Below are 17,008 nucleotides of genomic sequence, written 5' to 3'. Positions count from 1 at the left end.
TATCTGTTGTAGCTCGTAAAAACATGCTCATAGCATTCTTGACTGATTGATTAACTTTTGTACTCATAGTTGCTATAATGACGTCATGATCGTTAATCCCCGTTTCTCATCTATCTTATTGGAACTAAGTGATGTCACTTCATGGTCTAAGTGAGATGCTAATGTCTGCTTATCTGCTATAGCTCATAAAAACATGCTCATAGCATTCTTGACTGATTTATTAACTTTTGTACTCATAGTTGCTATAATGACGTCATGATCGTTAATCCCCGTTTCTGTACTGACATTGTTGATAAGGTTCATCCTGTTTGTAGCTGTAAGGTCTAAGATATTTCCGTTGCATGTGGACTGCCAAACTAGCTGCTGAAAGTTTTCAGAAAACATGTTCAAAAGTATTTTTTATGACTGTCGGTCTGTAATGCCCCCCTTCCCCAATGAATAATTCATAGACATCCCTGTCTGTACTCAGCAGGTTAAAGTTGCCACCAACTAGTATCACATGACCTGGGTATTTATTTGTTGCTGACTGTAAACATCCTTTGGATGACTCTAGAACTGTCACAGCAGAATCGGGTGACCAGTAAAAACATGCAAGAATTATGTTGGTTTTATCTACAACTGTTATCTGCAGCCAGATAACACCACTGTCATACTCAGCCTCCACCTCAATAGTGACTTTATTTTTGTCAACTGCAATGAAAACACCCACTCCTGTGGCCTCTAATCTGTCACTCCAATATGTATTCCATGACACACTAAATGTCTCAGAGTTTTCCACCTTGGGTTTCAGCCAGCTCTTGATCCCAAGAATAATTTGAGTATGAGAACTCTCCTGGAGGGCAGTAAATTTGGGAACTTTGTAATGAATTCCTTGACAGTTTACTGATAAAATTTTGGCAGTCAAAATGTCTTACTACTTTCTAAGACTATTCACTGAACTTTTGAGCATAATCAGATAGGAAATAAAAGGAAGGATTAATGATAAAATGGGGAGATGACTAATACCGACACTATCGTTTATCATAGATGGACATTGAGCAGTTATTTTTTTGCAGCAATAGATGTCATTTCTAACAGTCACCATACTATGCCCATCAAAACTGCCTGTAATTAATTTAAAAAGAAACCTAAATGAACAATAATTCTATATTCCAACAATGTAAGATTGCGTCTTCACATAAAACCATAGTCATTGTGTCATTGTCATACTCCTGATTTTAAGAAGACTGAGAACTTGTTGTCTCTCCATCTTTCTTATGGGTCTGGAAACCAACTGCAGTCTTGTATTTGCACATGGCATGAGCATAAAAGGTGGCACTGTTGAAGAGTTGAGTGCCTTGCATAAAAATATTTGTAGTAGTAAGTATCTTTGCTCAGTAGTGTACGTTGTTAGAGATTTACATATTCTTACTCAGGTAATTTAAATACAAATGTAATATCTCATCAGTTTTGTTGTTTGGCTGCAGCTGATTTCATACTACTTTTTTGCATGAAAATAATGAAATCTTCATTAGTTTGTTTTGAGAACAAGAATTAGTCCCAACAGTTTTCAAAAAATACAGAAATAATAATGGTATATCACAAATTTTTATCAAACAGCCAAAATATAAGATTTAAAAAACAGTGAAAAAATGAAAATGGTTAACAAATTTTTTGATAATAATTATTACTAAAATATTGAAACTGAATTTTGATATTAGTATACTTTTGGTCCAAGATGGGTAATCTGTGTTAATATAAATAGAAGAACAGAATAAGATATGTAAATAAATAGTGCCAGAGCACTCAGAAATTGCAATTGCACCACTTTAATACAAATGATAAGTTTATGTCAACACTTGGTATTTACTGCAAACTAAATTTTTACTTATAAATTACAAGGTATTATGTAAGGAAAGAGTAATTTACAACCAGGCAGAAAGATCACTAGGATAAAGTAACAAGAAAAATCCACAAGAGCAGGAAGAGTGACTGTGTATATTGAAAATGCTTCCAAGAAGTCGAAAATGATCATTGCTCCAAGAAGATCTACAGGAGCAAGAAAGGTAATGTTGAATAGTGAAAACAATTTATGATCAATACTCCTCTGTCACAAGAAGCCCAAGTCTCCAAACAGCAGACAGAAATAGGTCACCTCATATGTTATCACAATGTTAAAGCCTCAGAAGTACAGTAAGTAAACTCAAAATAATTATCAGTGATAAAACACGCATTTCTTGTGCATAAGTGAGCACTGCCTGAGTTGTCTGCATATCCTATTATGGTCAACAAAGCCATCCCTTACCTGATGTTTGACTTGTGCCCTTGCAATCCACTCAGCCTGAATGCAGAACTACCAATTAAGATCATAATTTTTGACTAGTTTAACTGTATCCTAGGCAACTTTCAGAAATAATGGTACTGGCATATATTCTGTGAAAGATATTTAACAGACATTAACAAGGAATATGTCCTTCACCTCAGAAGTGTGGTCTCTGTACCAGAAAAAGTATACCATTATAGTTCTGCAAAGGTACTGCAATATTCTGTTGGGATTTTAATGTTGATTTTCTTGTAGGAGTTCACAAAAAGTCCCAGCTGATAAATTTAATAATTTCTTTTGGTACACATAAAAATGGCACTAATAAGGATAATTAGCTGTCTTGATCAAGTAGAAACTGATCTTAACTGAGTGAACAGAAGAGATTAGAATTTTTCATTGTCACATGACATTTTAAAAAAAGTCATTTGATTGATATATTGGTGACTCATCAGCATACATCTATTACAAAAGAGTATAAGCACACAGAGAAACACACACATTGTAAAAATCTAAATAGATGCTACATGTCTCCCTCTTCCTTAAATTCGTCCACACTAGAACAACAAATAGTTTTGAACATTTTCATACATCTATAGAAAGATAACAAACACCCCCCCCCCTCCCACACACACACACACACACACACACACACACACACACACACACACACACACACACACACACACACACGTGTGAGAGAGAGAGAGAGAGGGAGAGAGAGAGAGAGAGAGAGAGAGAGAGAGAATTACAATGCAAAAAATTTCAGTACCTACTCCTTATCTTCCTCATCTTATAATCTTCCACACTGCAATAACATTTGATTTGTAAGTATATTTGAATGTCTGATTCAGTAGCTATTAGCTTGTATTCCTTGTGCTAGGACTATGTTTTATTGCTAAGCTTCACAGCTATGTAATACAGGGTATTTTCAAACAAGCCAAATCTGTGACAAGGTAATGTGTTGTCTGATATACACCTAATTTCACAAGCATACCTAAAAGATTTTCTTTCAAGAAGCTGTGCATTTTTTAGTTCCCAGAGGAGTATTTCATTTATAACAGAAAATCAGGATGGAATGACAATATTATGAAAAGAATAGATTGCTATTCACCATATAGTGGTAGATGTAGAGACACAGACTGGCTCAACAAAAAGACTGCTAAACATGTAAGCTTTCAGCCAAAACACCTTCTACTAAAGAAGACAACGCACATACACAATCATGCAAGTACAACTCACACACACATGACCACTGTCTCTGATCACCAAAGCCAGACTGCAAACAGCTGTGCATAGCAGTAGAAGCAGTCTGGGTGATGAGGGTAAGGAGGAGGCTGGGGCAGGGAGAGGGAGGAATAGGAGGATAGGGGTGGGGGACAGTAATGCTTGTGATTGGACTGAAGTAGGTAGTGGTGGGAGAATGTGAGGGACAGATCTTGTGTCTAGGTCTATTGCAGGGATATGAACCATAAGGCAATGGGTTGTGAGCAGATGGAGTGGATGAGGACACTATGTATGTTCAGCGGGCAGTGGAATGTCATTGTGGGATGGGTGGGAACAATAGTGGGAATGATATTCCTCATTTAGGGTATCATGTAATCCACCCCCAGTGCCCCTTAATCACCTCCTGTTAACATTCCACAATTTCTTATCACAACCCTTGGCTCACCGTCATTCCCCAAATCCCTCAACATGCAAGCTAATGTTACATCCACAGAAAGAATCACAATTCTCCACCTAAAAACTGATCCCAACCTTGTAATCCTACCTACTGTCAAAGACTCCACCACTGTGGTTTTGAACCGCAAGAATTACCTGGTGGAAGGACTCCACCAGTTGTCAGATTCGTCCACCTACAAACTCTGCCACAGTAACCCCATTCCAGCAATCCAGCAGGATCTCCAATCTCTCCTCAAATCTTAGGCCAATCCGAGTACCTCTCCCCTTAGTCTCTTTCATCACCCCTACTATTCCCCATTCCCCACATTCCTACCTTGTACATGCTTCCGTAAGTCCATAAACCCAACCACCCAGGACTCCCCATTGTGACCGTTTACTGTGTCCCCATTGAGAGAATCTCTCCCCTCATAGCCCATCACATTTAGTCTGTTACCCGCAACCTACCCTTCTACACTCCTGGAAATGGAAAAAAGAACACATTGACACCGGTGTGTCAGACCCACCATACTTGCTCCGGACACTGCGAGAGGGCTGTACAAGCAATGATCACACGCACGGCACAGCGGACACACCAGGAACCGCAGTTCAAATGGTTCAAATGGCTCTGAGCACTATGGGACTCAACTGCTGTGGTCATAAGTCCCCTAGAACTTAGAACTACTTAAACCTAACTAACCTAAGGACAGCACACAACACCCAGCCATCACGAGGCAGAGAAAATCCCTGACCCCGCCGGGAATCGAACCCGGGAACCCGGGCGTGGGAAGCGAGAACGCTACCGCACGAGGAACCGCAGTATTGGCCGTCGAATGGCGCTAGCTGCGCAGCATTTGTGCACCGCCGCCGTCAGTGTCAGCCAGTTTGCCGTGGCATACGGAGCTCCATCGCAGTCTTTAACACTGGTAGCATGCCGTGACAGTGTGGACGTGAACCGTATGTGCAGTTGACGGACTTTGAGCGAGGGCGTATAGTAGGCATGCGGGAGGCCGGGTGTACGTACCGCCGAATTGCTCAACACGTGGGGCGTGAGGTCTCCACAGTACATCGATGTTGTCGCCAGTGGTCGGCGGAAGGTGCACGTGCCCGTCGACCTGGGACCGGACCGCAGCAACGCACGGATGCACGCCAAGACCGTAGGATCCTACGCAGTGCCGTGGGGGACCGCACCGCCACTTCCCAGCAAATTAGGGACACTGTTGCTCCTGGGGTATCGGCGAGGACCATTCGCAACCGTCTCCATGAAGCTGGGCTACGGTCCCGTACACCGTTAGGCCGTCTTCCGCTCACGCCCCAACATCGTGCAGCCCGCCTCCAGTGGTGTCGCGACAGGCGTGAATGGAGGGACGAATGGAGACGTGTCATCTTCAGCGATGAGAGTCGCTTCTGCCTTGGTGCCAATGATGGTCGTATGCGTGTTTGGCGCCGTGCAGGTGAGTGCCACAATCAGGACTGCATACGACCGAGGCACACAGGGCCAACACCCGGCATCATGGTGTGGGGAGCGATCTCCTACACTGGCCGTACACCACTGGTGATCGTCGAGGGGACACTGAATAGTGCACGGTACATCCAAACCGTCATCGAACCCATCGTTCTACCATTCCTAGACCGGCAAGGGAACTTGCTGTTCCAACAGGACAATGCACGTCCGCATGTATCCCGTGCCACCCAACGTGCTCTAGAAGGTGTAAGTCAACTACCCTGGCCAGCAAGATCTCCGGATCTGTCCCCCATTGAGCATGTTTGGGACTGGATGAAGCGTCGTCTCACGCGGTCTGCACGTCCAGCACGAACGCTGGTCCAACTGAGGCGCCAGGTGGAAATGGCATGGCACGCCGTTCCACAGGACTACATCCAGCATCTCTACGATCGTCTCCATGGGAGAATAGCAGCCTGCATTGTTGTGAAAGGTGGATATACACTGTACTAGTGCCGACATTGTGCATGCTCTGTTGCCTGTGTCTATGTGCCTGTGGTTCTGTCAGTGTGATCATGTGATGTATCTGACCCCAGGAATGTGTCAATAAAGTTTCCCCTTCCTGGGACAATGAATTCACGGTGTTCTTATTTCAATTTCCAGGAGTGTATATGAGGTGCATTCAAGTTCTAAGGCCTCCGATTTTTTTTCTCCAGACTGGGAAGAGATAGAAACATGCGCATTGTTTTAAAATGAGGCCGCGTTCATTGTCAATACGTCCCAGAGATGGCAGCACCATACGACAGATGGAATTTTACCGCCAGCGGCGAGAATGAGAACTGTTTTAAATACTTAAAATGGCGACGTTTTCCTTACTTGAACAGCGTGCAATCATTCATTTTCTGAATTTGCGTGGTGTGAAACCAATTGAAATTCATCGACAGTTGAAGGAGACATGTGGTGATGGAGTTATGGATGTGTTGAAAGTGCGTTCGTGGGTGCGATAGTTTAATGAAGGCAGAAAATCGTGTGACAACAAACCGAAACAACCTCGGGCTCGCACAAGCCGGTCTGATGACATGATCGAGAAAGTGGAGAGAATTGTTTTGGGGGATCGCCGAATGACTGTTGAACAGATCGCCTCCAGAGTTGGCATTTCTGTGGGTTCTGTGCACACAATCCTGCATGACGACCTGAAAATGCGAAAAGTGTCATCCAGGTGGGTGCCATGAATGCTGACAGACGACCACATGGCTGCCCATGTGGCATGTTGCCAAGCAATGTTGACGCGCAACGACAGCATGAATGGGACTTTCTTGTCATCGGTTGTGACAATGGATGAGACGTGGATGCCATTTTTCAATCCAGAAACAAAGCGCCAGTCAGCTCAATGGAAGCACACTGATTCACCACCACCAAAAAAATTTCGGGTAACCGCCAGTGCTGAAAAAATGATGGTGTCCATGTTTTGGGACAGCGAGGGCGTAATCCTTACCCATTGCCTTCCAAAGGGCACTACGGTAACAGGTGCATCCTACGAAAATGTTTTGAAGAACAAATTCCTTCCTGCACTGCAACAAAAACGTCAGGGAAGGGCTGCGCGTGTGCTCTTTCACCAAGACAATGCACCCACACATCGAGCTAACATTACCCAACAGTTTCTTCGTGATAACAACTTTGAAGTGATTCCTCATGCTCCCTACTCACCTGACCTGGCTCCTAGTGACTTTTGGCTTTTTCCAACAATGAAAGACACTGTCCGTGGCCGCACATTCACCAGCCGTGCTGCTATTGCCTCAGCGATTTTCCAGTGGTCAAAACAGACTCCTAAAGAAGCCTTCGCCGCTGCCATGGAATCATGGCGTCAGTGTTGTGAAAAATGTGTACGTCTGCAGGGTGATTACGTCGAGAAGTAACACCAGTTTCATCGATTTCGGGTGAGTAGTTAATTAGAAAAAAAATCGGAGGCCTTAGAACTTGAATGCACCTCGTATAAAAGACACCAACCACTTCCTCCACCAACTCTCAACAGTTTCCGTTCCATTATCATGTGGTACCCTGCTACTATTGATGTTACCACCATTTACACTAACGTCTCTATTGCCCTTGGCCTATCTGCTATTGAACACTACCTTTCCCAGCAACCATTGGATTCCAAATCTATCTTGTCACCATGACCAACTGTATTCTTACCCACAATTTCTTCACCTTTGAAGGCATCATCCACAAACAAGTCCATGATATAACAATGGGCACCTGCATGGCGCCATCCTATTTTGACCTATTACATCTTTGTGATCAGGATTGGTGGTGATGATACTCTACCCACATTCCTCCAGAAACTCAACACTTTCTCCCCCATTCACTTCATCTGGTCCTTTTTAAACCAACCTCTACCTTAACGATGGCTACATTAATACCTCCATCCTTGCTAAACCTAACTACCACCAGCAGTACCTCCTCTTCAACAGCTGCCATCCATTCCATACCAAGAAGTCCCTCACATACAGCCTAGTAATGACAACCAGTCCCTCTCTAAGTATATTAAGGCGTTTGCAGACCAAAATTACCCTCCTAACCTTGTACAGAAGCAGATCTCCTGTGCCTTATCTCTCCATTCACACACCATCTCTTAGAGTCTCATCACCTGGCCACGAAGGAGCATCCCTTGTGACTCAGTATCACCATGGACTGGAGCAACTGAATCATATTCTCTGTCAGGGTTTCAGCTACATCATATCATGCCCTGAAATGAGGAATATCCTATGCACTATCCTTCTCGCCCTCGAACTGTGGCATTTTGCTGCCCACTGAACCTACACAATATCCTCATCCATCTCTACTCCAATCCTGCTCACAACCCTTAGCCTCATAGCTGATGTCCCTGTTACAGATTTAATTGCAAGACCTTTCCCATATATCCTCCCCCCACCACCTATTCAAGTTAGTTCATAAGCATCACCTATCTTATCAAAGGCAGGGCTACCTGTGAAAGCAGTTATGTGATCTACAAGCTAAGATGCAACGACTGTGTTGTTCTAAATGGGCGTGACAAGCTGTCTGTCCGCATGAATGGCCACTGTCAAACTGTGGCCAAGTGATATCCAGTTACTTTACACACTGTCCAACACAATATTCTTCACTTCAGTTACTGCTTCACAGCCTGCGCCATCTGGATTCTTCCTACCAAAACCAGCTTTTCTGAAATGCACAGGTGGGAACCGTCCCTGAAATATATCATGGGTTTGCATAACCTCCTTTCCTCAACCTTCATTGGTCATGTTCCATCACTCACCTATCCCCTTCCCTGCTCTCACTCCAGCACACAGCCTTCTTTTCTGCCAACCTCACTTTGACACACACAGACTCTGTATTGACTATACACAAATATTTTGTTATCCAACTTTTCTAGTGACACTTTTTCTTTTATTAAGTTCCTACAACAGATATATTCACAGGGGAAATTATTTTGTGCTATATAAATATTTAATGAGCATTAACTATTCTCATTGTGTCTGTTTGATGTATACATCTGCTTACTGCATTTCTGTACAGCAAAATAATTAGCACATTTCAGATGTTTTAAATTACTAATGGAATATTCTATGTTTGCAGGATATGTTTCCATCGGCACCAGTTATTGATGAAGAAGAATGTGTGCCATTTAATGTTGTCTCATCTGATCCAGAATGTGGCATTCTATGCTGGAGAGGCTCTGAAGAATTTGTTGATGCTCAGGTAACACAGCGGAGTCACATTATTTGAAAGACTAACAAAACATGTGTTCTTTGCTTCATGAATCATTATTGTCTCCAGATTTAGCCATTATATTATTATGTATAGTTAATTTGGATTTCTTCATGGCATCTTTAACTGTTGTCAACTATCGGTATTTATATGTGAATAATGGCTATAATATTTATTTTTTCTGCAGCTGAAATCAAACTGCAAAATAGATATGCAATGGATGACAGTGTTATATAATGTTTCTAAAAGGAAGCTTTGTGAAAAGTGATCATCTCAGGGGAGACCACAGTTTTTCATGTGTAGGCCCATTGATGAAGGAGTATTGATGAAGTGTGAAGAAAGAACAAAATGGTAGAAATACATCATATGGATAGATTAGGAGAAATATATGTTAAGATATGTGCGCAGTTTGAGATGATGAGCACTTAGGTATTTCATGTAACATTCTCAGGAAAGTTTTTGTTTCACATTCTGTCACCATCTATCAGTTTTACTCATAATCAAAGAACTGGTTTGTATTTCTTATTAAATTTTTGATTGAGAACTGAAGAAAAATTCACAAGCAAATATTGCCAAAAAAGCATGTTATTGGATGACTGATTTTGCCAGGGCTAAGCTGTCATCATAAGATCTGCAAGAAGACAAACAGAAATTGATAGAAAAACATTTTACAATCATAATATTGCAACTTGATAACCTGTTGTGTTACAGAACCGTATTGCAAGTGTTCATGGACACCACCTGCTGGCAACTGACTGAAGTGGTGCAAACACCACAATCACTATGTACAGTCTTAGACATAAAAACTGACCACTGACCGGCCGCCACAGAGACTAAGTCCAACTCATTCACTTAAGGTGCCCAATAAAACTGACCATCCCTGACAACACTAAGTCCGGCCATCTGCACAATCTGGCAACACTGCTAGATGTGGAAGTGTCAGGAGGAAGTGTTGCCTACTTCCAAGAGGTGGTTGTGTTCGATCAGCCTGTAGTCTAGTGGTAATCATCACGATTTTTAAACTTATAGTCGGGTGTTCGTGTACAATTGATTTTTTTTTTAACTACATTTCGGCCCTTGTCTAAAGTTATGAGTCTGATTGAACATCGAAGATAATTCGCTTCACATTCTACACACCAGCAATAACAAGTACTTCCAGAAACAATTCCTCAGGACAGCTTGTGGCTGCATCACGACCATAACAGCTTACGCTTGAGCGTTTCCTTGCGCTTCAGTGGCTACCGGCCACTGGCCAGACACTACCCGCCGACCGAAATCCGGCGCTGCCCAGGTGAATGTGGCGCAACGCTGTCAGTGTATGTATCAACTGTCATTTTCGAACTTGAAGTTCTAGTTATTATCTTGCAGTTAAGCATTGGATTTTGCATACTTGAAAGTCATGAGCTACAGTTAAACATTGTACAATTGAGTCACAAGTGGAAAAAGGTGTAACATCTGCAACACAATATTTACTTTTGGTATAACAGGGGGGTGAATGCAGAGGAGGCAGCTAGAAAGATTTGAACTGAGTGAGGAGCAAGTACTTTTGGGAAAAATATGCCAGAAAAGGATATTCTGGTTTCAACAAAGATCATTCTAGCATGAACGATTTTCCACATTAAGGAAGTCTCAACTACTGATATATGTGATGGATTACCATTTAACTATATTGCGACATTTGCATTCAACAGGAAAAGTTCAGAATTCTTGGTGCAGGAGTACTGCATGCTCTAACTCGGAACAACAAAAATCAATGGAGTGACTATTAGGTCGCTTATTGAGCATTCCTATGTAGTACTGTTACTGGTGACGAGTTAACTTCCTAAGAAGAAATGAAAGGCTGAGCCCCACTAAAAGACGTAATAAACTCGAGCAAAGAGTAGTGTGAACATAATATTTTATGCCCGATAGCTCCAAAAGTTTGTTTTGCACTATGAATTCTGCCCCAAGGGTGTGTGCATCACAGCTGGAATTTGTTGCCAACAACTGAGACACCTTTCGGTCGCAGTGTAAGAAAATCGACCGACAAAATTACATCACTTGTGATAAGGCACTCTGTTGATTTGAGAAACAAAACTGTCCAGGAGGTTGATGGGAAAGTCCTCTCAGGCACTTGTATTGATAGGGAAGTCCTCTCTCAAGCACTTGTCCCTCTCATCATATACTCATAAAATTTTACATTTCCTGCTCTTGATTGATTAACCATCTAGGCAATTTATTTGCAGACGAAAATTCTCTTCAAACTACATTGATTTAATGACATCATTAGCACCAGTAGGTTTCTATGGGCATAGAATTTGTAAACTACTTTAGCACTGTCAGATTGTTTTAGATATTGTGAAAGAAAACCCTGCAGCTGATTAATTTCTCTTTGATGATTACTGTTTCATTCAGTAAACTAATGGAAAATGCAGTTAAAATATTCACTGTTCTAATACAAATTAAATTCTGCTTACTACAGAAACACCATGACGGCAGTCTATATTAATAAAGCATTAAGTATCTGTAAGACAATTGAGCCTATTTTAACATGAATTAGTAGGATATTACCAACTTTTGACTTCGAAAATGTCTGTATTAACTTCATGTCATGTATCATTCGCAAGTATTATGAAAATGTGGCAGTTCATAGATAAAATTATGTATTCACAACAACAAAAAATGTGTCGGAAGAAAACAAAAGTGGCATTATGAATTTTGCAGTACCGTAAGGTTTTCGTTCCGATGCTAAGGGATACTAAAAGTAGCAAGACGAATTTTGCTCGAGTGTTGTCTTACGATTCTCTTTACTGAGTTTGTATCTGCCTGCTTGTAGCTCTGCTACAAAAGAATTAAAAATCTGGCTTTCAGCAAGTCTCAAAATACAAACACAGGCAGTCAAGCACGTTACCTAGGAGCTAGCAAATACGTGCAGTGACTTTGACTTTCTAATTGGCCCAGTAGCCGCTATGGCAGATAAATCACAACATAAGAGGCGAGAGTAGTTGTTTTTCCTGTGTGGAATGACTTTCATTGACTCAAAAGGATTAACTGATATTCTTTTGTCACATCTCAAGAGAAAATCACTCACATTATTCAACTGAAATGACACGATAATATCAAGTGAATTTAGCAGGATAGTTATGTGCCACCAAAGAAGTAACTCATCGGTCACAGAGTTGCCAAACATATTCTGCACTATTGCCAAGTTACAGTTATACTGCCAGGAAGGATACCAGCTGAGGTGTTCTGTGAGTGACCTCGGAAGTGACTATAGCTTCGTCTCAAAGTTGCAGGTGGCAAGGGCCGCAGTATCCTCATTATATGTCAATGAGTCTTATTTGCATTTCTGTAACTAGGTTTAGGGGCTAGAGTGTGATTATTTTTAATACATCGATGCACTGAATGCACACTAAATATCATAAATTAATAACTGCAACAATAACTTGTGTTTTACTGTCTTAATGGGCCCAAAACCTTGAAAGCCTATTCACCAGATGTGATTCACAATTTTGGAGCTTCTCAAGTGGTTGAGCTGGTAACGTATCTTTGCTGTACAATATTGTTATTGAGATCATTGTCATTGGCACATCCGCCAGAAGACAGGCATGGCCTGGCTTCTTGTTGTTGTCTTTTCTGACGGATACTCTGCCTTTGCTCAAAACGTGAAGACTTAAGGTGAATCAAATATACCATATGGCAAAAATCTGATGTTTCTATTCTTCCACTCTAAAATTCTAAAAACAGTTACAATAAGCAACCGAAAAGAGCCTGTGAACCAACAATTAATAATGCAGTCATAATTAGTGGAATCTGACAAATTCCATCCCTCATCTGATAATTGTGAAAAACTACTTTTTTCATCTTCACAGCATCGCAGTATGAACTGAAAGGTTTCGTAGGATTCCTATACTTAATTTCGTTGTTATCATTTTCAATGACAGTAGGGGAGGAGCAAAACCATCTGACTTGAAACATACTTTTCTAGCGGGATTTGAATCTTTGGCTACAGTTGTAGTAGCACGTCCAGTAAGGTATCAAGAATGTGAGCATTCACTCATTGCTGTAGTATAGGCTAGGGCAGAAAGAAGCAGTTCTCTGATAAAGTAAACAATGAGAGACACTGTCGCTGTCACTTATTAAACAGGAATTGTTCAGATAATTACAACTATATCTAGTGAAATGAGTAGGTTGATGCTGCTCCAGTCCGGCACTATCACCGAGTTGTCAAACATTTTCCGAATAGCACTTAAGATAAAAATTTGTGTGTGTGTGTCTGTTCTTTTGGACATTTCTGAAAGAACAGACACTACGAATCGAAGTAGACGTCCTTGTTAATCAATTACATATTGAAGGACAGATGTCCAGGCTGTCACTGGCATTAAAATGGAACAACGGCATCAGATGAAAATTTGTGCCTCACCAGGTTTGAACCCGGATTCGTAGTGTCTTTTCTTTTGGACATGTCCGAAAGAACAGACACCACACATATATCCATATACAGGGTGTTACAGGAGGAATAGTAGATATTTTAGCAGGTGGTAGTACAGAAGAATTGCATAAAAAAATTCCACATAAATGTTTCCACTTTTTATTGAGTACAGAGATAAAGCTGTTAGTAGTTAACCCTAACAAACTCAAAGCAAAGGCAAATGAGGATGTTAAAAGTTGGTTTTCAAAAATTCCCCCAACAACTTCGATGCTCATTTGACTTCTCTTGATAACACCACGTGTAGCTCTTCTGAGGTCCTTTTTGCGTTCATTTATGAGGGCTGCACTATTCATAATCCGAACGATGAAATTGGCTCTTGGGTTTACTTTTTCTTTGTATACTTCATCTTTAACCATCCCTGCAGGCAAAAATCCAAAGAGATAAGGCCTGGGGACCTTGGTGGCCAAGAAAAGTGCCCATATCTACTGAACCATCTTCCGGGAAATGTTAGGTTCGAATAATGTGTCACCTGACGACTAGAATGTGCAGGAGCCCCATCATGCTGGAAAAATATATGTATTCTTGTAGCCAAAGGAACCTCTTCCGATAACGCTGGAAGCTCATTTTCAAGGAAGTGTACGCAACTGGGTCCTGTAAGGACCAACGTATGAAATGAAAATGCGTTGAACCCAGCTATATGTACTCAATAGAAATTGGACTCAGGTTATATGGCATTTTTTCTGCAATTTGTCTATACTACCATCTCCTACAGTATTTACTATTCCTCCTGAAACATCCTGTATAATTACTCAGGTCTCGATGGGTCATCGAAAGTTTTCAGTGCTAGACGCACATCATCGTCCGAACCCTTGCGAGAATACAGTGTGGCCGCGAGCGAGTGGAATAATGGCCGGGGTGGGGTGGGTGTGGGGGGTGGGGGGGGTTGAGGTGGGGGGTAGGGGGAAAGGGGGAAGGTACTGAGCATGTGGTATGTGGCTAACATGGGAATTTGCCTGACGAGGAGCGTGTGTAGAGATAGGTGCTGCAGAGAGGTTGGCTGCTGTGTCCCGATAGTGCCCACCGTCATGGGTTCGAATCCTCCCTCTGGCATGTGTGTGTGTGTTGTCCATAGCGTAAGTAGTTTAAGTTAGATTAAGTAGTGTGTAAGCTTAGGGACTGATGACCTATGCAGCTTGGTCGCATTAGATCTTACCACAAATTTACAAAATTTTAAATCCAAAATACTGCATCTCAGTACTTAACGATAGTGCAGTAGGTGTGTCCTGGTTAGATGTAATGGAAGAGAGACTCCAACTCGGATTGTGATTAAGGGCAAATCCCTAGCACATGTCTACAAACAATGGGGAGCAGAAATTTATAAGCATCAGAGCCTTGTTGAAGGACCATGACATGCGATCATTAGACCAACTGCAGAAAGTTCAGTTTATAAATACATACATACTTATCAAAGTATATCATGTTGCAGCAGTCTTACCAATACCACAGGTCATCGCACATAAAATAGGTAGCTGTACTGTGTTGGTATGTGTGGAAACAAAATATCTTCAAAGTATCCTTCCACATGACGACTTTGTAGATGCAAAATGGAGAACTTGGAATTAAATACATTAAATCTAGATGTGGTGCACTGTTTCTAACTCGTGCTTTTAGACTAACACATGCCACTAAGACAGGCATCACGAAACTTCTGTTCCTCTCATTAGATCGTGGGGATAGGAACACCTCTGTTAATATAGCACATATAGATGCCAGCCTAGATTACGCCAGAAAGTACTATGTCTATTGGACCTATATAAGACTTCCACCAGCACAAACCAACACTAGAATCATCTATGATTATATTACCAGACACCGTCTTCACAACCAGATTCAGGTAAATTAATCTACTAAAAACTGGATGAACGTCTGGAAAAATATAAACAGTTAAATTCTACCAACTAGAGTCAGTGCTGTATGGTACGATGTTGTAAATGAAACCATACCCACCGCGGAACGATTATGGAAAATCAAATTGAGACCATTTCCATACTGCAACAAATGTCGGCTTGTAGGAACTGTAGTGCACATATTCTTATGTGAAAATAGAACCCGAATTTGGAACTGGACTAGAAAAAATTTAGCACTTATCAACAGAGCCGCAGAAAGTCATATACCGATAACTGAAACTTTACAACCTGACTGGAAATGTTACCCGTCCGCAAAGAATAACAGTTATTCGTGGCTGCTGGGACAGTTTGTGTTTTACGTGTTAACAAACAAAACTTTGAACTTAGCGCGTACATGTTTTATATTGCAGAAGAACATTTTAAGTTGAAGAAGAAAAACAAATATAAGGAATGGCTGCAAAATTTTTTATCTATTGATTTATGTGGGCTACAAGGAGGTGGACACTTTTATTGCTTACAAGCAGAATACTATTCTTTCAATTTTTTGTTATTCCTGGAATCTTCTTTTATGTTGGTTCTAAAATCAGAACTGATCTAATTTGGCAGAACCCCTCTGGCTCCGAAATTTCTTTCATTTGTTGAAAAATATATGGCTTCATTACAGACCTCATATGCATCCAGCGCATAATAACTTAAATTGTGAATATGTTTCTGAATGAATGTTTGTTATGTATTTTTCCTTCACCCTTTTGCCTGTTATGAGCTATGTTCTACAAGGATCATGTGCCATTGGAAGCGGCAATCTGTAATTTATTTTACCTTAATTACTGCTTCAGTTTTGTTCTACAATTTAAGGCATATATGGAAACAAACATGGAATACATAGGAATAATGCAGCTACTCAATGACAGGTACGGGCAGGCATTGTGGCCAGGCCTCGGATCTTCGACCCTTGCCCTCTTTGCCTCCACCTATCTGGTGCTGAAAGTCTTCTCAAACTTAAAAAAAATAGTGCAGTGGTCAGCACATCTGCCTAGTAAGCAGGAGGTCCAGGTTCGAAGCCCGGTTGGTCACAAATTTTCATCTGCCATCGTTGCTGTATTTCAACGCGCTGTGACAGTGTGGACGTCGGTCCTTCGATATTTAAGATGCAATTGTTTTTTGAGGCAATAGAGGTGATTTACGAACATTTGTCTTGCCAGCAATGTAATGGTACTTCAACGGCATCCAACCCTTAGCCATTGCTTTGTGACAGTGCTAACCCATGTCATATAATTGCGAATCAGATTTAATCAAATAATGAATGGTCAGTATACAAGTATTTACGAACAGCAGAAGCAGGATTGCAGCGAACTGATCACTTAACCAAGTGCAACATAGGGTACCTGTGTAATGAGTCATTCCAGCTGCATAGTTGAGGGTAATATTTGTTAAGCAGTTCACTGCAGAATTAATGTAAGACCCGCACGATGATCTTTGTAGTCATACTGTATCATTAGTAGCTCGTGAATGGATTACTATGTTCGTTAAATTGGATTACTCAA

At 41.3% G+C, this 17,008-nt stretch overlaps 1 protein-coding gene across 1 annotated transcript in view; it reads left to right on the top strand.

Annotated features, from left to right (window-relative positions):
- Positions 1–17,008, top strand: part of LOC126260604 (uncharacterized) — a 216,449-nt gene that overhangs the window by 29,037 nt on the left and 170,404 nt on the right. The window contains exon 3 of the mRNA XM_049957941.1: positions 9,015–9,137. Coding sequence (XP_049813898.1) covers positions 9,015–9,137 — 123 coding nt within the window. The remainder of the gene's footprint in view (positions 1–9,014; positions 9,138–17,008) is intronic.

Source organism: Schistocerca nitens, chromosome 5, assembly GCF_023898315.1.
Source record: "Schistocerca nitens isolate TAMUIC-IGC-003100 chromosome 5, iqSchNite1.1, whole genome shotgun sequence".
NCBI lineage: Eukaryota > Metazoa > Arthropoda > Insecta > Orthoptera > Acrididae > Schistocerca > Schistocerca nitens.
Note: the sequence above shows the minus strand (reverse complement) of the source record. Positions and strands in the feature narration are given on the sequence as shown.